This window comes from Lagenorhynchus albirostris, chromosome X, assembly GCF_949774975.1.
Source record: "Lagenorhynchus albirostris chromosome X, mLagAlb1.1, whole genome shotgun sequence".
Lineage (NCBI taxonomy): Eukaryota > Metazoa > Chordata > Mammalia > Artiodactyla > Delphinidae > Lagenorhynchus > Lagenorhynchus albirostris.
The window spans coordinates 116,162,414-116,182,479 of NC_083116.1; the positions used below are offsets into that span (position 1 = coordinate 116,162,414).

Consider the following 20,066-nt stretch of genomic DNA (forward strand, 5'->3'; position numbering starts at 1 on the left):
TGGCATGTGAATTCTTAGTTGCGGCATGCACGTGGGATCTAGTTCCCTGACTAGGGATCGAACCCAGGCCCCCTGCATTGGGAACACAGAGGCTTATCCACTGCGCCACCAGGGAAGTCCCTAGAAATAAAGTATTATTTAATTTAGGTCTGTATGTTGTTTTTTTAGGTATAATGCTACTGCACACTTAATAGACCACAGTATAGTGTGAACATAACTTTTACATGCACTAGGAAACCGGAAAACTCCAGACTCATTTTATTGCCATATTCGCTTTATTATGGTGGTCTAGAACCGAACCTGCAGTATCTCTGGGCTCTGCCTGTACTCATCCACACGCTCGTCCTCATTTAAAGGGTGGACTCCTCTCCCCGTCCCCACTGGTCGGGGTGTCGGTCTTTGCTCCCTCCCTCACCTCTTTCCCTCCTCACCAGATGTGGCCAGGAGAGGAGAGGGGCAGAAAGTTGTCACCTGACTAGCACTGTTCTAAGCTGGCTTCCTGTGCTCTGGGTCTGGCTGATGGTTGCTATTAACTCTTTGCTGCCGGACCCCTCTGAATATAACTCCCGTGTCCGGGACAGGGGCCTCTCCTTTGGCTGACTGCACCTTGCTTCCTCACCCTGGTCTCTTACCCTGCACATTATAACTACCCCTCCATCTTTTTCTACTGAGGGAACCAGGCCTGGAAGGCTGTCTTTGGGCAGGATTCCTTTTAAAAAAGACCCTGTGGCGTAGCGGTTAAGAATCCGCCTGCCAATGCAGGGGACACGGGTTCGAGCCCTGGTCTGGGAAGATCCTACATGCCGCAGAGCAACTAAGCCCGTGCGCCACAACTACTGAGCCTGCGCTCTAGAGCCCGTGAGCCACAACTACTGAGCCCGCGTGCCACAACTACTGAAGCCCGCGCACCTGGAGCCCATGCTCTGCACCAAGAGAAGCCACCGCAGTGAGAAGCCCGCACACCTCAACGAAGAGTATTCCCCCCTCTCGCCGCAACTAGAGAAAGCCCGCACGCAGCAACAAAGACCCAACCCAGCCAAAAATAAATAAATAGATAGATAGACAGGCAGGCAGGCAGACGACCCTAAAGCAGGGAACTCTCTGGTGGTCCAGTGGTTAGGACTCTGCACTTTCACTGCCAAGGGCCCGGGTTCAGTCCCTGGTTGGAGAAGTAAGATCCCGCAAGCCGCATGGCCAAAAAAACCCAAAAAACAAACAAGAGCCTAAAGCAATGTTTCTGCAACGGGTTTTGCATCTGGTGTCCCTTTTTTACCCGCTGTCAAGAGGGTGCGGTGATATTCCCAGACCATATGGTCCCCACTCTGCTGCTGTCAGCTGCTTTTGCTCCCATGGGAACCAGTCCTCTGTGCAGCTTCTTTGCAGGGGACACATACATATGGAGCTCTGAGTGGGCCCAGTGAGGAGCCCTCACAGGCTCTGGGTTGGGAGGAAGTGGTGGCCCCTCCCTCCAGACCCATCCCTTGGGCAGGACAACTGGGGTGACCCCGGGGGCATGGAAAGCTGCACCTTACTTCTCTTTTTGCTACTTTATTAATATTAAATGTGGAAACTTTGGGCTCTAACACTGTCTCAAGGGGACTGTAGAAGGTGCAAACATGTGTGGCCTCCTTTCAAGTACACTTATCCTGGGTGGATGTTGAGTTGCTTGAGTCGCCATGGGCCCACACGCTTCTGGGGACAGCTCCTCCCCAACACCTGTAATGAGAGAGGGTACACCTCCCAGCGCAGGCTGTGCTCTCTCACCCCTTTTAACCCTTGATCTGGGTGGGAGGCCCCTGGGCTGGGGGCCCACGGCTTGTGTAACCAGTTATCTGAGACCGCCGTAGAAACATGCGTCTGTGGTCCCTCTCTCACCCCTTGTCTTGGTATCCAGATCATATCTTGGCCCCTCAGTCGAAACTCCTAAATTATCGTCCCGTGTCATGTCTTTTCTTTGCTGATAATTTGAAAATCCTTCTTGGGCCGTTGTCCAGGAGCCCCCAATGGATTTCATGTCCCAAGGGGACTGGGTTGACGCCTGTGGGTCTCCTGATCACCTTGTCCTGAACTCTGCACCACTGCACCCGTGTAGATACCTGAGGGACCATAGGAAACCCCTAAGAGAGCCAGATTTAAGGCGAGCACCATTTCCAGGATCTCTCCATTCATTTGCTCCCCCACCTCCATGGCATCTTCACTTGGTTTTCTCCACAGAAGCCAGTCTTTGGTACAGCTGATGTACACCCACAACGTGCACGCTGCCCCGGGTTGGCCCCTTGACTCTTGGAAATAGTTGTGGGGATCTGTCTCTCATCGTTGGCTGCTTGCTGTGACTGGATGGTTTCCCTATGAATACAGTAGTAAATAAAATGGAGCACCCAGTTCGCTATTACTGCCCTGGGCCTAATACGGAAAGAAAGTTACATGGAAAGAAGTCACAGTATGGCTTTGGAAGTTCTTGCATCAGCTGCTCTTAATCAGGCAGCTTTTTCTTCAGTTGTGCTTCTCCTGGATCCATTACTTAGATCAGGGATGTCATGGTGTGTAGCTGCAACTTTGAAGACAGAAGACCTGGGCTTTAGCTTGAATGAATTCCCTAGCTTCTCTGAGCCTTGGTTTCCCCATATGTAAAATGGGAGCAACAGTACATCATACCTCTTCTGCCCGTGCTTATGGAGTTGTGAGAGTCAGATGGACAGTGCTACGTGGAGCTGCTTTGTAAGCCATTGAGTGCCAATTGAAAGTCACATGTTGTGGCCAGAAGCCTCCAAGATGGCCCCCAGTGACCCTCACCTCCTGGTATTCACAGCCTTGTTTGTATTCCCTTCCCGTTGAACACTGCCCGGACTTAGTGACTTGCTTCTAATGAATACATTAGGACAGAGTGGTGGTGTGTGACCTGGAGGCTAGGTCAGAAAAGGCAGTGTGGCTTTCCTCTTGCTTTCTCTTGGATTACACACTCTGGGGGAAGCCGTATTTTAAGCAGCCTTATGGAGGATCCCATGTGGCGAGAAAACAAAGGCTCTTCCCAACACCCCTGTGAGCTTGGAAGTGAATCCTCCAGCCCCAGTCTAGCCTTCAGATGACTGCAGCCCCAGCCAACACCTTGGCTGCAGTCTGATGAAAGACCCTGGGCCAGATCTACCCGGCCCAGCTGTTACATAACCAGCCCTACATTCCAATCATTAGAAACTGTGTGAGATCATAACTGTTGTTTTAAACTGCTAACGTTTGGGGTAATTTCTTTTTTTCCTAGCATGCAATAAGTTACTTTTTTTTTTAATTGGAGTATAGTTTATTTACAATGTTGTGTTAGTTCCACCTGTACAGCAAAGTGAATCAGTTATACATATATCCACCCTTTTTTTAGATTCTTTTCCCATATAGGCCATTACAGAGTACTGAATAGAGTTCCCTGTGCTGTACAGTAGGTCCTTATTAGTTATCTGTTTTATATATCGTAGTGTGTATATGTCGATCCCAATCTCCCAATTTATTCCTCTCCCCCTTATCCCCTGGCAACCATAAGTTTGTTTTCTACATCTGTGACTCTACTTCTGTTTTGGTTCATTTGTACCCTTATTTTAAACTCTGCATATAAGCAATATCATATGATATTTGTCTTTCTCTGTCTGGCTTAACTTTACTCAGTATGACAATCTCTATGCCCATCATGTTGCTGCAAATGGCATTATTTTGTTCTTTTTTATGGCTGAGTAATATTCCATTGTATATATGTACCAAATATTCTTTATCCATTCCTCTGTTGATGGACATTTAGGTTACTTCCATGTCCTGGCTATTGTAAATAGTGCTGCAGTGAACATTGGGGTGCATGTATCTTTTCGAATTATGGTTTTCTCTGGGTACATGCCCTGGAGTGGGATTGCTGGGTCATACAGTAGTTCTATTGTTAGTTTTTTAAGGAATCTCCATACTGTTCTCTATAGTGGCTATACCAATGTACATTCCTACCAACAGTGCAAAAGGGTTCCCTTTTCTCCACACCCTCTCCAGCATTTATTGTTTGTAGACTTCTTGATGATGGCCATTCTGACCGGTGTGAGGTTATACCTCATTGTAGTTTTGATTTGCATTTCTCTAATGATTAGTGATGTTGAGCATCTTTTCATGTGTTTGTTGGCCATTTGTGTGTCTTCTTTGGAGAAATGTCAATTTAGATCTTATGCCCATTTTTTGATTGGGTTGTTTGTTTTTTTGATATTGAGCTGCATGAGCTGTTTGTATATTTTGGAGATTAATCCCTTGTTGGTCGCTTCATTTGCAAATATTTTCTCCCATTCTGAGGGTTGTCTTTTTGTTTTGTTTATGGTTTCCTTTGTTGTGCAAAAGCTTTTAAGTTTAGTTAGACCCCATTTGTTTATTTTTGTTTTTATTTTCATTACGATATGGGTCAAAAAAGATCTTGTTGCGATTTATGTCAAAGAGTGTTCTGCCTATGTTTTCCTCTAAGAGTTTTATTGTGTCTGACCTTACATTTAAGTCTTTAATACGTTTTGAGTTTATTTTTGTGGATGGTGTTAGGGAGTGTTCTAATTTCATTCTTTTACATGTAGCTGTCCAGTTTTCCCAGCACCACTTATTGAAGAGACTGTCTTTTCTCCATTGTATTTCCTCGCCTCCTTTGTCATAGATTAGTTGACCACAGGTGCGTGGGTTTATCTCTGGGCTTTCTATCCTGTTCCCTTGATCCATGTTTCTGTTTTTGTGCCAGTACCATACCGTCTTGATGACTGCAGCTTTGTAGTATAGTCTCAAGTCAGGGAGCCTGATTCATCCAGCTCCATTTTTCTTTGGGGTAATTTATTATATAGCAGTAAATAACTAATATGGATGTCATTGCTAAGTCCCTACCTTTAGAAAGAGTGATGTTCACTATGGTTCCATATAAAGAAAATCTCCAAATTTAGCATTAAGCAGACTAATCCTCCAATTGTGAAACAGTTGTACTAAGGACAGTTATTCAGTCAGGGTCAATAAGCCATTGCAATTTGGTTTAGTGCTATTTTCTACTGCTGCATAACTTTCTAAGTTTATTTTCTTTTTTAAGAATTAACTTTTAGAGATTATATTAGGATCCAGGCAGGAAAATTGAAATCACCCCAGTTATTTTTACAGAGAGAATTTAGTTGAAAGAACTGTTTCCTGGGACTGAGTTATCAGAAAGCAGCCTACATTCCCTAGGGCCTGAGGGAGCAAAGGGGAGGGTGGGATTCAAACCTTTCAGTGGGGGATGCCACTGGGCTGGAGCACGTAACTCTGAGGGGGCCGGTTCTGGAAGTGGGGGGGGGGGGACAAAAAAGCTGGGAATGAGCCAAGCGCTGCTACTGGAACCACCTGAGGGTCCAAAGTGACGCTTGCTAACCAACCTCTCCTTCCTGTCGCTTGTGCACAGGCATGCTCTCTCCCTCCAACCCCTCCCAACCCACCAGGGAGCAGCAGACAAGGCAGAAATGTGGTTTGCACAGTCCCAGACCCAGCATAGCAGAGCTGAGAGATAACAGCCTAATAAACAGCACAGCGTCACGTCTTTCCTAAGTTAATGCATTATGGGTTAGTTAGAAGGCACATTCCCTGCCAAGGCCTCTCTCTCTGTTGTTCACTGTAGTAGGAGCCTGTAGGGGATGTGGTGTCACTGAAAGTTCCCTTCCTGGGGCTCTGAGATTTCCTGACACTGCAACAAGTGCTACGAGCCTCCATCTCGCCCAACCCTGCAGCCAACCGAACACTTGCCCACCAGGCTTTCAGCTCGGGAGACCAAAGCCATCATTTTTGCCCTGCTGATTTCTTGCACTCACTGATACAACCTAATGTATATTTAACTTTAAATTAGGAAGAATGAAATAAAATTTAAAAATTTTTTAATTTAAATTCATTTCTTCAGTGTCACCGGCCACATTTCAAGAGCCCAGCAGTGCTACGTGGCTAGTGGCTACCATACTGAACTGCACAGAATAGAACATTTCCATTATTGCAGAACATCCTATTGGTCGGAGCTGTCCTAGAGCCTTTAAAATGCTCATGGGAAAGAAACAAGCTGGTAAGACATTGGATGTTCAAGAGGAGGAGGATGTCGTAGGTAGCATCTCCAAGCTTATTTTAACCAATGAGCCCTTTATTTGCATTGATCAAGACTCAGGAAACCTACTTTGGTTTTGTGATCTTGAGGCAGAGACTGGAATTTCTCTGTGCCTCAGTGTTCTCTGTTCACACCATGGCCAGTATCATTTCTGAGTTCGCTGTTTATTATAAACCTCTTTGCCAGCACGTAGCATCTGCTGCTGTTGCTTCCACATTCCCCTTGCCTCTTGCCTCAGGATTAGTTTCAAGGGAAACCAAAGATTTTACTCTTAGCGCCCTTGATTGACCTCCCTGCCCCATCTCTCCAGCAACCCCTTCCCCTCCCTGATCACCACCTTCCCTGTGGCAGCCCCTGGTGGCTCGTGATCCACAGGCGAAAGTCCAAAGCCAGAACCTTCAGAACACACAGCGCTCCTGGGTCCACTCTATACTTCACGCCCACGGGCTTTGGCTCGAGCTCTTCACCTTGCCCAGAAGTTCTCCTGTTCCTTTGTCCACCTCTTCGAGCCTCATGGCGGGAGTCTACTTCACTGGCGGCCCAGCCACCACCCGTTTGGATTGGCCACCATGTTCATGGCAAGGTCATGCTTTGCCCTGCCTGCTCCTGGCCAATGACCGAGCCTGGTGAGGGTACTAGAAACAGTGTGGCGCTCTTCCAGTGGGCAGCTTTGGGTCAGGGCCTCCCCGGTGGCCTGGCCAAAGCTGTCTCAGAGGTGCTCTGCCATCAAGATGCTTCCTTCCCGCTCCTTTCGCAGGGGTCAGACCTGCACTGCAGTCTGACAGCTCCCCCTGCCCAGCCTGCTCCCTCCCCCTTTATCCGTCATACCCCTTCTCGCAGTAAATCTCTTGTATGTCTAATTCTGACTTGGTATTATTTCTCAGAGACCCAAATTGACACAGCTAGAGCTTCCCCTGACTCAAACCAGGCAGAATCAAGCACTTTTCCATCCATGTTCTCAGCGCCTTCTGTGTATACCTGTCAGAGCACTTCCTACATTCACCATCGCCACTGCCACCCTCCTCGTCACCACCCTCCTTGTCGCCACCCTCCTCGTCACCACCCTCCTCGTCACCACCCTCCTTGTCGCCACCCTCCTCGTCACCACGTCTCCTCCACTGGGCAGTGTCTAAAGGTCAGGCACCACATTTCTTACATTCTGGTCCTCCTGTATCTGCCATGCACTAATATGTGTTGATTGAATTAGATTGGGCCCATTTATCCTTCGAGGGGCTGAGTGATCCTCTGTCAACGTTGACTAGTGTTAAAGAAAGGCATTTGCACGTGTCTGGTCAAAGAAGAGATGCAGTGACATCATTTACGCATGAGACCGGCCCCCGTGTGTCATTAATACGAGAGTTAAAGTTCACACACTCGTTTACTAATGGTCCACTTAGTTTTTAAACAATATGGTACCCACCATCTTCGTTGTATTTTTTCCCAGTAGGCACTCTGCAGTACATGGCGCCGAGATTATTGATCGAGGACCTCGTGGGTATGGTACCCCGGCTGATATCTGGGCCCTGGGCTGCACCGTCATTGAGATGGCCACCAGCAGGCCTCCGTTCCATGAGCTCGGTGAACCGCAGGCAGCCATGTTCAAAGTAAGACATGTTGGATGGTTTAGGTTGCTGGTGTTGGAGAGAGAGAATTCAAATCAAAAATCTCCCAATCCAGAAACCTCTCCACAAAGGTGGAAGAGAAAGCATACAGGTTGTTTTGTTTTGTTTTGTTTTGTTTTTGAGTAAGCATAAAATCAGAATGTGATGTGTGTCACAGGCACAAGAGAGTGGAGCGCTAAGAGACTGGAAAGCGGAACTCAGCCTTTCCTCTAGCCAAGCAGATGCAGCCCTTTACATCCGTGTTCTGAAGAGAAATGCTGACTAGTCCTCAGGTGCAAGGACTAGACAGCACCACTGGTCACAGGAGTTCACCCGAGGTTCCCCTGACAACTAGAGTGACCACTTGTGTTAGCTAATTGGCTTTACCCAAAGGAAAGATCAACTTCTCAAACCTTTAGGACGGGACGTAGTTCTGGAGCAAAAGGCTCCACTGAAGTTAGGCTCCTGCTTTCCCACAGAAACCCGGAAATTGGAGCGCTACCTTCCTCGGTGGTGGCATTCCAAAGAGATGGCTCCCAGGTCCTTGAGAAAGATATTTCTGGCAAGAGGCTTATTTGGCTTTTAAAAAGGTTTACATATATCTCGAAGAGAGACACAGAACTTAGAATGACAGGTTTTCTAAAGTGAATGCTCTAAGAAAGGTGGGGGGTATCTCTTTCTTTCTTTCCAACTGAGGGAGTTAAGCTTCTTAGTTAATCTGTACGCGCTCTTACACTGGGTAAGGCTCAAGGGCCGCGTTGGGTGTGTCTTTGGAGGACAGCTTTCTGTCTAGATTTGGAGAGGAGGATCTTTGGGTATCAGATGCTGTCTCCTTTGTCCTTCTAAAAGCCTTCCCAGAGCTGACAGGAAGGGTGACCCGTGTGTTGAGGCCCACGTGGTACTGACTGGCCCTATGGGTGGGGCTTTACACTGGACATGCTCCCTTGGGAAGGGACGTGGTTGCTTGCGAGCCCAAGGGAAGCTGATGCGAGGACAGCCGGTGTATCCGAGGTCAGGTCTGCGGCTTCTGGCTCCGTGGACGCTTGGAGAAGTTGAAGAGCAGCTGTAGCCTTCAGAGGTCGTTACCAGCACTGACCTTCCGCGGAGCACTTTTGTTTGCCCCAAAGATAAGAAGGAAGAGAGCAGGGTCCCAGAAGGCTAAGTGGCCACTGCTTACGGATGACAAGGTCACAGTACATGGAAGCAGCCTGATGGAACGTGATTCCAGAGGCCTTTCTTCCTGCTTCTCTACCAAGCCTGGTGGCCTCCCAGGCCTGTCAGCCCCACAGCCTCCCCGCCTGCATCCTTGCCAGGCCCTCTGGCTCAGTCTCTTCGGCAGAAGGAACTCAAAGGCCCGAGTGCAGGGCTCTGCCCATGAGCTGGGTGCAGCCTGCTCAGCGGGTTCTGAACGCCCTGTGCTCTGATGCCTTGGTGCACTCCTCAGCCCAGCCCCTGCAGAAGGTTCTCTGAGCTTCCCACCCTCCCAGCAGCTGTGAGATAGCCCTAAAGGCAAGATCTCAAGTTGACGAGTGTCTCCTGGCACCTGCAATCCCAACAAGACCCTGAACACCGCGGCTGGCAGGCAGCAGTGACCTTCCAGCCTTTCCATGCCTGTCCAGGATGGAGCCACCTGGGGCTGGCAAAGATCTTCCTGCAGCTTCAGTTACAGGCCTCGGAATAAATAGCAGCTGGTGGGCTTCCCTGGTGGCGCAATGGTTAAGAATCTGCCTGCCAATGCAAGGGACATGGGTTCGGGTCCTGGTCCGGGAGGATCCCACATGCCGCAGAGCAACTAAGCCCGTGCGCCACAACCACTGAGCCTGCTCTCTAGAGCCCACGTGCCACAACTACTGAAGCCCGCGTGCCACAACTACTGAGCCTGTGCTCTAGAGCCCGCGAACCACAACTACTGAGGCCCGCGTGCCTAGAACCCGTGCTCTGCAACAAGAGAAGCCACCGCAGTGAGAAGCCCGCACACCGCAACGAAGAGTAGCCCCCGCTCGCTGCAACTAGAGAAAGCCACGCACAGCAACGAAGACCCAACACAGCCAAAAATAAATAAATTTATTTTTAAAAAAAAAACAAAAAAAACCGTAGTGCCCATGTTTGCACTTTTCTTCTTGAGAGCCTGGGGAGAAGCTACTACTCCCTTCCTCTCTGAGTTCTTGTCCTGAGTTTTTGTCTCTGGACCCCCCTAGTGCCCTTAGATCCCCACCCCTCAGGCGGTGGGGATGCCAGCTGGAATGTGCCCTGCATTTCACATCTTGCGGGTTGAATTCTATCCAGTGTTTAGTGTTCTCAAAATCCAAAACTCGTTTTTTGAAAATGTTGTGTTATTGTGGTAAGAACACAACATGAGATTTACCCTCTTAACAGTATTTTTGAGTCAAGGTCCAGCACTGTACAGCAGATCGCTAGAAATTATTCATCTAAGTGCCATGTGTGCCCAGTGGATAGTAATGCCCCATTTCCCCCTCCCCTCAATGCCAAACTCTCCATCCTGCCCATGAGGAGCAGCGTGTGAGAAGCGGTTGGTGCGCCCCTGGTGCAGGGACTTCAGGCTGTGAAGTCGGAGGCTGGCGGTTTGCTCTCGGCGGCGCCCCGGTCTCACTGAGCGGGCAGGGGAGGCCGCGCCAGCCCCATGGTTGCCGAGGAGCTGGGAATGGGGTGCATCTGGAGGACAGAATGGCTTCCACTCCTGGCTCATTGGGTGGGCTTGGAGACGATGAGGAGAAGACCGTGAACTTTAAAGATGACAACTCCTCAGATGAATGGAGAGCCGTCCCTGATGGGAACGGTCACGCAGGATGGATGAGCCGGACTCGTGGAAGCATTCCCGTGTCACAGTGAGATGTGACGACTCAGCCCAAACTCCTCCCCCACAGGGCGCGGGGACAGAGAGCCTGCGGCAGGACGATGATGAGCTAGCCAGCAGTGGAGCTGAAGCAGAAATTGCAGCAGGAGCCTGAACAGGAAAGGGCAGCGCCGCCTCCCTCAGCCAGTTGCACCCCGTGGGGATGAGGGCTTGGGCCCTGAGTTACCAGCCTCCAGGTTTGCTCTGCCTGTGGTTTACAGCTGGAAGTTGGAGGTTTGGGCTGTGAAGGCGTACAGACTGAGAGGCCAGGGCGCGATGCTCTCAGAGGGCCTCTCACACGTGGCCTTTCATCCTGGGCGTCCTCCCTGCGTAGTGATCTCAGAGCTCCGAGAGGACTAGAGCAGAAGCCCCAAGGCCTCTTAAGGCCTAGCCTCTGAACCCCCCACCAGTATCACTTCCCCCACAATCTACTGGGCAAAGCAAAGTCCCCAGAGGCCAGCCGGGGCTAGGACATGGATAGCAGTCATGGAGGCCATTGTTGGAATCCATCATCAGCCCCTCCTAGGATGGCAGATACAGGAGCTTTGTGTGGAAGGTATGTACACCTGGATTTGCCCGAGACCACACTGTCTCATCGGTCACCTCTGCCTTCATTGCAGGTGGGCGTGTTTAAGATTCACCCTGAGATTCCAGAAACCCTTTCAGCGGAAGCTAGAGCCTTCGTTTTATCCTGTTTTGAGCCTGACCCCCACAAACGTGTCACCGCTGCTGGACTGCTCCAAGAGGGTTTCTTAAGGCAGGTGAACAAGGGCCAGAAGAACCGAATTGCTTTTAAGCCGGCAGATGAGGCCTGCTGGGATGGCAGAGGTGACGGCTCTCCCGAGCGCTGAGCTTCCCACATGGTGCCCGTGTTTGTGAAGAGCGGTGGGGCTGGTGCATTAGGTGTGGGACGCGGAGACACAGGGAGCCCCATAGGTGACAGCGATGAACCTCACATACCCAATGCTCCGTTAAAGCCTTTCCTTTGGGATTGTGCCAGGGAGGGAGGTGGGAGGTACCCTGGCTGGGGTTTTGTGTCTTCCCCAGGTGCAGAACCTGGCGCTTCATCTTTGGAGCCTGGCCTGTCACCCTGTGCTGCTCCCGACCTTGGTTAAAGGGTGTCTGTCCTGCAGGCCACCGAAGCAAACAACACCTTCTGGGGCAGTAGGTCCTACCGGGGCAGTGATATACGAGTGGTCCCGGTGTGGATGGGGCGGGAGCTGGGACAGGGTGCCTCAGCATCTTGCACCCAGAGAGCGACTCGCTGTCTCAGCGTGTCCGAAGGGCTGGTTAGAAATGCGGAGTCTCGGGCCCATCCCGGACCTGCTGAAGCAGAACCTCCATCTCCCCAGGATCCCTGGGTGATCGCTTGCACCCCCAGTTAGAGCAGCGCGGGCTTAGGCCCCTGGGCGCGTCACGTGGCCCAAGGGGCTGCCTGGGGCTCACTGTCCCCATCCCCGGCTGCCCCGCACAGAGGGTCCCAGGGGCGCCACGCTGCCCCTGCCCCTGGCGGGAGAGCTGATGGGCGGCAGCAGCAGCAGTGAGCATGGCTCGGTCTCCCCACACTCCGATGCCCAGCCCGACGTGTTCTTCCAGAAGTCCCAGACGCCCACGCATCGGCTCAGCCACCTGCTCAGGTACGGCCACCCCCCACTCGGAGGACAGAGTCCCTCCCAGGTGTAAACCAGATGGCCGCGAAGGGCTTTTGCTGCCTTTCTGCACGATCAGCAGGGCAGCCGGGGCGGCCACTGACAGTGAGAGAGAGGAGGGCAGTGAGGTCACTCTCTGTCCCTTCCCCTCCCCCCTCCTCTTCCTCCCCTCCCCCTCTCCTCTTCTTCCCCTCCCCCTCGTCGCTTCCCCTTCCCCTTCCCTCCTGTTTCCTCCTCCTCCCCTGTCACCCCTTATTCTCTCCCTCTTACCCCCTCCTTCCCCCTCCCTCCTTTCCCCGTCTTTCCCCTCGCCCCTAACACTGGTGCATCGTCCTGAGGGTGGGGCTGCGGCGGAGCCACCTCTCAGCCCCTCCCCCACGGTGTCCCTGGGAGGCGGGGGATTGTCGCCTGCGTTTGTCCGCAGTGTTCCTGATGAGAGCTCGGCCTCAGAGGACCGGAGCGCAGCCTCGTCCCTGGAGGACAGCGACCTGGGCCTCTTCCTGCTGCGCAAGGACAGCGAGCGCCGTGCCATCCTCTACAGAATCCTCTGGGAGGAGCAGAACCAGGTGGCTTCCAACCTGCAGGAGTGCGTGGCCCAGGTACAGGCCGAGTGCGGGAGCTGCAATCCCACGCCCTCCGCCCAAGGCCAGGTCCCAGAAGAGGTCCAAATGGGACTGGTGTTCCTGCTACCCTAGAACATTTGCACAGTTACAAGAACCACCCTAAGTATTTCCCAACGTCCTTCCCTTTTCCAACAAAACAAAAGAAAATACAAAAAAAAAAAAAAAGACTCCATTGAAGCCTGATTCTGCATTTGCGGAACACTGCAGTGAAACCAGGCACTGATGGGGCAGTGCTGCCTCCTGGTGGAAAACAAGCCAAATGACAGCACAAAGCCCAGTTAACCCCCAGCTGCACCAGTTGCCCTCAGAAGCTGGGAGAACAGCCGCTTTAGGAAGAAAGGTTACGGATGGAAATGTTTGAGTTTTAACTCATTTTGGATGGGAAAAGGTCCTTCTAGCAAGAGGCCACTGCCCCCTATGAACTGTGCCTTGTGACAAGGCCTGTTGGGGGTGGAGGGTGGTTCACAAGGGGTTAAACAGGATGGCAGACCATTCCTTGAGGGGCTTAGTTCTGTTGTTTGCGGGCCAGAGAGGAGAAGGGGGCCACATAACCCTCTAACAGGAAGGATATGGAGGAAATTCCAGGACCAGAGCCCGTGTCTCGCCTGGAAAATCCCCAGTTCCATTAGCAAATGGACAGTCTGGTTAATCTAGTTGCCCAAAGTACTTCTTGGATTTTCCCTCCCTCTCTCTGAATTACTCAGTGACTGATTTTTTTGGGTGGGGGGTTGGTGATCAGAGTTCGGAAGAGTTGCATCTCTCAGTCGGCCACATCAAGCAAGCAAATAATTGCGATCCTGAGAGACTTCATCCGCTGCCCGGACCACAGGGTGATGGCATCCACGATATCAAAGCTAAAGGTGGACCTGGACTTTGACAGCTCGTCCATCAATCAGATTCATCTGGTACTCTCTGGATTTCAGGATGCTGTACGTGCTCCATTTGGCCCTAGAGAACATGCCAGAAGGTAGGAAGCCCACTGAAGTGGCTCACAGCCAAGACCATGGAGTTCGATTACCATCATCTCCCGTAGTCTCCATCTCTTCTCACCTGTTTACGCCTGAATCCCGAGTGTCAGCAGTTTTCTAAACACTGAATATGTGTATACAAGTGACTGGTCTGATTGCATTATGGCCACGGAGAGCAGGAGTATAGGATTTGGGAACGAGTGGCATCTGCCAGCTGGGTAGGTGTGGGGTTTAAGCTTATGTGTCTGCCCGAACAGGTGTGAGTTGCTCCAGGCCCAAGGTCGTGTCTGGCTTAGCTTTGTGTCTCAAGTCCCCAACACAGAGCCTGAGGTTTCATAGATGCTTCATAAATGTTCGTTGAATAAACAATGAAGAGGCCCGTGCAGTAGCTCCGATCTCTGTACCTGTCCCCTAGACCCCCGTGTGACTTGGGGTCAGCTTAAAGGAAGACTCAGTCCAGAAGAAACATAAGTCAGGCAGAAACTCAGGGCAGCACGGTTAACCCTTTATCTCAGAGTAGAAGCAAATTCGAATTAGTAAGAACTATTTCTTAAAAGTACAATGGACCAGAAATCTGGATTTTTGTGATTTGTAGGTAAATAAAATTTTGAGGAACCACTTAATTAGGCCCCACTGGATGTTTGCGATGGACAACATCATCCGTCGAGCGGTGCAGGCTGCAGTCACCATCCTCATCCCAGGTAAGGGCCCTCTTTTTGGTCAAGGTCAACTTCAGGTGGCTATGGAAAAGGTCAGACGGGTCCTCTGTACTCACCAACTGTTGCTTTCCCTTTCCCATCTTGGCTATGTACGTCTCTGCAATTAAGTAAATGATGTCACAGACCCCTTTAGGGCCGAGAGTCTGTGATTCTGAGAACATCTCCTGGTGATGTATTTTTACATGCCCCTAGGCATAACTGAGGAGCACGCACCGCAGGTAGACTAAACTCAGGATCTCAAAGGAGCACTGAGCCTGACGGCCTGGCTCCTACAGTGCGTCATCTTGTGTGCTCAGCAACGCCTCCTAGTTGGTTGACGATTTAACGGCTCAGTCTCCTCTCTCAGAATCATCATGTGGCAGCTACAGAAATCTTTGGCTTTTTGTAGGCTCTATTTTTGAAATGTTAGAGCAGCTTAATACCCAAGTTGATTCTCCTTCCGCGGTGCCTTCTTCCTAGGAAGGGAGGCTATGTGGCGCTTCGGTTAACACTGCCCCTTCCTCTCATTACTTTGCTCCCTCCCTGTCCTCTGCCTGCTCCCCTGAATGCACTCTGCCCAGGCTCAGCTTCTGGGAGTGGCTTGTTAAACCCCAGGACTTCATTATTCCCCAGTCCAAGCAGGAAAGTGTAGTAAAAACACAGGCCTGGGTGGAAGCCCGCTTGTCCCTTTTTAAAACTGCCCTTGGCTAACTAAACACCTTGAAGTCTGTTTCCTTATCTGTGAAGTGGTGGGGACCATCTTTTCACTGCAGAGCTAAGTGAAATAGTCTCCCCTCCATTTTATAAAGTCAGCAGTCCCCTGATGGAGCATCGCATTGGCCTGGCCGGCCTCTGAACAGCCACGTTTGCTGGCCCGGGACATAAGCTACACCAAGCCCTGGCCTTGTTGAACCGTGGTCCTTTTCTTCCGTGATTCCACAGAGCTCCGAGCCCACTTTGAGGCTGGCTCAGGGACCAAAGGGGTGGATAAGGACACGGATGAGGCAGAAGAGGACTATGCCCCGGCAGACCCACGCGCGAGCGAGGCGCAGGTGGCGTGTGGGTGGAGCAGGCCCGTTTCAGCAGTTGCCCAGGAGGCCCAGCCCCAGCAGCATCTGAGCCTCCAGCTGAGCAAGCTCAGGCAGGAGACCAACAGGTGGGCAGGGGTGGGACAATGACCTGGACTAGCCCGTCAACTCAGTGGTCGGGTGCCTCACCCAGGTCTCAGAAAAGCATCTTTACCCCCCAAGGAACTGCGCAAGGAGATAGTCTCAGCTTCAACTGGGGGACTAGAAGGATGCCCCCCCTTTTTTTCTAATGCTAGGAGTCAGAGACGTAGAGTGCCTTGCCACAAGCCGTACTAAAGGCAGCAGCATCTCAGAGTTTTCTCTGTCTCTTTACCGAGGTGGGTTCCCTGACATGGTGTGTGGGTCCAGCAACTCGGGGGGACATCTGCGGCCTGCCCCTGCCGAAGTAGCTGAGTTGGGGGTCAGTTAGCACTGCGTTGATGGCCAGGTATCCCATAACCCTGACCCCAAGGAAGTCTGCCCTGTCCTCTTTGAATCTCTCCCTTGTGTTTTGTCATGATCCCTAGGCAGGCATTAGTGAACCACCTTCCCCGACAGCGGACCCTGGCACTGCCGTGAGGTTCCCACAAGAGTTGGGCCCTTTTGTTTATTTCCAGGCACATAGTAGGTGTTCAAAACGTATTTGTTAAATGAACAAAAAGATTCCCATTTGCGCTGGGGAACCACGTCATCAGTGGGCTTAGCAAACTAGTTGGTATTGGTTCCAAATGATGCCTTGTTGCCCAGTGGTCATTGGGAATGCTAAAATTTAACGGGGACAAACAGTGTCAGGCATACCTATTTCGGAAGAAAAGTTGTACACACCCCTAGGGATCTCTGAAGTTTAATTTTAGGCAGATCTAATCATTTCTTTTTAGAAAGGCCCAGTTTTAATTAACTGGTAGTGGTGGCAAAACTTTTTTTAAGTTTTGAAAAAATGACAAATGTGAAAGTTGATAGTAGTACTTAGCCCTTCTTTAAAATGTGTTTCTGGTAAGGTTTATAATCACCAGATTCATAAAATGTTATATATGGGTTCAAAGGTTATTCCTTTCCAGGGTCAATATTGTTATCTTCCATCTCAGTAGAATTAGTAATGAGACAGCAGCCAGCACCTGACTGCGAATGGCTGACAGACACACAGCTCCTACAGACACGCCTGCCCTTGTAGGATGGAGATGCCTTAGCTGTTGTTGGGCACAGCAGGAAGGCACCTTTGGCCCTGAGTGATGCTGACGAGGGTAACACATCTGTCCTGAGTAGTGTCTGTGAGACCAAGCCCCGTGAAGCGTTTAGCGCAGTCTTGGGTAAGTGTTCGCAGTAGTGTCCCTCTCACCTTCCAAGCAGCAAGAGTCTTTCCTGCAGTTCCTACTTCCCCCTAGCTGTTCCAACAGCAGCAGGGCTTCTATCTCCTTGGCTTACTCTCTGGTGAGGAGGGAAGGGCCTGACCACTAGTTTCAGCGACTTGACCTGACTTAGGGAGACAAGTTGGCTGAGTTCTACTGATCACCATCAGGTTATCTTTTGGTTCATGATACATACTCTGAGGCAAAATATACCCACGCCCTGAGCGTTGGTCTTTGTTTACAAGGGGAGGGAGCACAAGAAAGGTGCTCATGTACAGGCTGAAACCTGATCACACAACTTTGAAGAAACTAGACTGACCGATGGGATTGTGCCTTTTTTATTTTTTTTAAACCTCTGAATTGTTCAACAAATGTTTGAATTGAATTGAACGGTATTACGCTCTCTCTGGAGGATGGCTTTTTTTTTTTTTAAACCAGACTTTTGGAACACCTAGTTCAAAAAGAGAGAGAGTACCAGAATCTTCTACGGCAAACCCTAGAACAGAAAACTCAAGAATTGTATCACCTGTAGTTACAATTCAAATCTAATGGTGAGTGATTTTCCACTTGCTCTGACTTATGTGTGTGTGAGACCATTCAAAATCTGGCTAGTACTCTAGTCAGCCTTGAAACAGTTGAGGTTATTCTCGATCAGACCAGTAAGTACTCCAGTAAGATTCCGGAATACTGGTCAATAATAAAAAGGAACTATCAGTACATTCAAAAGCAGATGAATCGCAAATGCATTATGCAAGTGAGAGAAGCCAGATTCAAAAGGCTACATATTATGATTCCATAAATGTAGAACGTTTATAGGAAATTCTATTAAAGGCAAAACTACAGGGACAGAAAATAGAACTGGGTGGGGGGGGGTGGAATTGATGATAAAAGGCCACGAGAACGTTCTGGCGTGATAGAAATATCTCTACCTTGATTGTGGTGGTGGCTATGTGACTCTGCTTGTCAAAGTTCTTAGCACTGCATACCTAAAAAGGGTGGTTTACGGCATAAATTATACCTCAGTCAACCAGCCTTATGCATTTGGTGCCCAAAAGGGCTACAGGTGCCTCTTGGAGTGGGGAATGGATATGGAGTGGGGAATGGATAAGCTGTGAGGCCAAAAAATCTCAGTATTAAAACCTATTTCCTCATTTGAATTCCAGTGCAGTTACGGATATGATTTCTTAGAAAAGGCATTTTAAAGATGGGAATACACATTTAAAGTAGGAGATAATTAGTTTGAAGTATCACAGGTAAGGAACATTTTTAATCTCTGGAAAGTGACTCCAAGGACTATGGACTGTTGCACAGTGTGTAGCAGAGCAGCTGAGCCAGGTTTAATCCATTTCCTTTTCACATCACATTCTGGAATAATAGTTTATTTGATCCAACTTGTTACTTGAAGAATTTTGCTGTTACACATCAGTATACAACATAACTTTCTAATCCTTACAGAGATTACAGAGACCTCAGCCTCCCCTCCTCGGTCTTATGGGCAGAGAACAGAAGAAGAGCTTGTCGACTGGTTGCAACTGCAAGGAGCGGATACGAAAACAATTGAAAAGGTAAACTTACAACCAACAAACCATTCCTGTGCTATCATTACAGAGCTGCTTAGCTCTTAATGTATTTGATCTTTGTTTCAGATTCTTGAAGAAGGTTATACACTTTCTGATATTCTTAATTATATCACTAAGGAAGACCTGAGGTACCTTAGACTACGGTAAGAATAGCCTCAAAACACTTCGTGGAACAGAAAATGACTCTTTTGGTGTAATTAGGCTTTTTTTTGCGGTACGCGGGCCTCTCACTGCTGTGGCCTCTCCCGCTGCGGAGCACAGGCTCCGGACGCGCAGGCTCAGCGGCCATGGCTCACGGGCCCAGCCGCTCCGCGGCACGTGGGATCTTCCCGGAGCGGGGCACGAACCCCTGTCCCCCGCATCAGCAGGCGGACTCTCAACCACTGTGCCACCAGGGAAGCCCCTGTAATTAGGCTTTTAAGTAAAGCAGTAGAAAACAAAGTGCCGGTAACGTAACTTTCCCCCCTTCATTAACGTTAACTCCCTTTTCTATGGCTCAGTCAGGAAAAAAACTACCAACCTCACTCCAAACTCTGGAGTTTTTCAAGGTTAAAGTTGGGGAAAAGCTGAGAGGGGGCAGAAGCTAAAGGCCCAGTAGAAAAAGTCAAGAGACAGGCCTGGCTGGGAGTGGAGTGAAGCGAGACATGAGATGCTAGTGGGCTACTACACCCAAACCCTTCTTTCTTTAACTTGCACCCTGCCTTCTCATCCCCACGTCATCTTAAATAGTCTGCTCTGCACAGATGCAGCAGCACTCCTGTACAGTACCTCTCAGGCCATGTCCCACTCCTGCTAAGGCACAAGTGTCACCTCCATGTGTGAAGAGAACATATTCCTGTTTTAGTTAAGTAAGTTTTCAAGTTAGGGACTGCATTTTTAAGACTAGACAACAAATCTAGACAAGTCTGGAAGGATATACTATAGCTTTTGCCATAAGGGCTCCTAAAGAAGTATTCTGCTGTGTTGCTTTGAAGTTGTCTTCTCTTACGACTCTCTAAAGAAGACTCCTGTTTGTTTCGTAGTGGTGGTCTCCTCTGCAGGCTCTGGACTGCAGTCTCCCAGTACAGAAGACAGGCTCAGGGGGCCCCGGCAACCCAAGATGAGGCTTAATCAATCAGCTAAGCCAGGGGACACAGGGAGCAAAGAGCTGACAACATACACACGAATTCTGCTGCACTTACGCAAGGAAAACACCGCTTGTTCAATGAACAATTTAAGAACTTGAAGTTTTAAAGAATTATGGAAAAAATTTTAACCTTTTATTTATCAACATGTTTTCAAGGTGAGTAGAACTTGTATGTATTGTGAAAACAGTGATTGTAAAACCTGGTCTTGACATCCCAGAGTATTAGGGAATCCTTAAAAATGAATTTTAATTTACTTCAGTGGAAAAATATCTGCTGGAAAGGTGAAACAACAGGTGTTTAAAATAACAAAAAGGCTGGGAATCACTGTTTTAGATCACACATTCCATACATTACTATTAACTGGAATTGCACTTAAAATTCAAAAAAGATAAAATTGATAAGAATATGCCTTGTATTTAATGCCTTGTATTTAATGTTTGATATGACTGTAAA

At 49.6% G+C, this 20,066-nt stretch overlaps 1 protein-coding gene across 1 annotated transcript in view; it reads left to right on the forward strand.

The window, feature by feature from the left end:
* MAP3K15 (mitogen-activated protein kinase kinase kinase 15) overlaps window positions 1-20,066 on the forward strand; it is a 152,705-nt gene that overhangs the window by 126,728 nt on the left and 5,911 nt on the right. Inside the window, 13 exon segments of the mRNA XM_060138461.1 lie at window positions 7,548-7,568; window positions 7,571-7,704; window positions 11,176-11,364; window positions 12,032-12,192; window positions 12,629-12,803; window positions 13,567-13,602; window positions 13,604-13,756; window positions 14,391-14,496; window positions 15,436-15,649; window positions 17,345-17,457; window positions 18,362-18,471; window positions 18,553-18,629; window positions 19,509-19,768. Of these exon segments, the coding sequence (XP_059994444.1) occupies window positions 7,548-7,568; window positions 7,571-7,704; window positions 11,176-11,364; window positions 12,032-12,192; window positions 12,629-12,803; window positions 13,567-13,602; window positions 13,604-13,756; window positions 14,391-14,496; window positions 15,436-15,649; window positions 17,345-17,457; window positions 18,362-18,471; window positions 18,553-18,629; window positions 19,509-19,596 (1,577 nt within the window). The 3' untranslated portion in view covers window positions 19,597-19,768.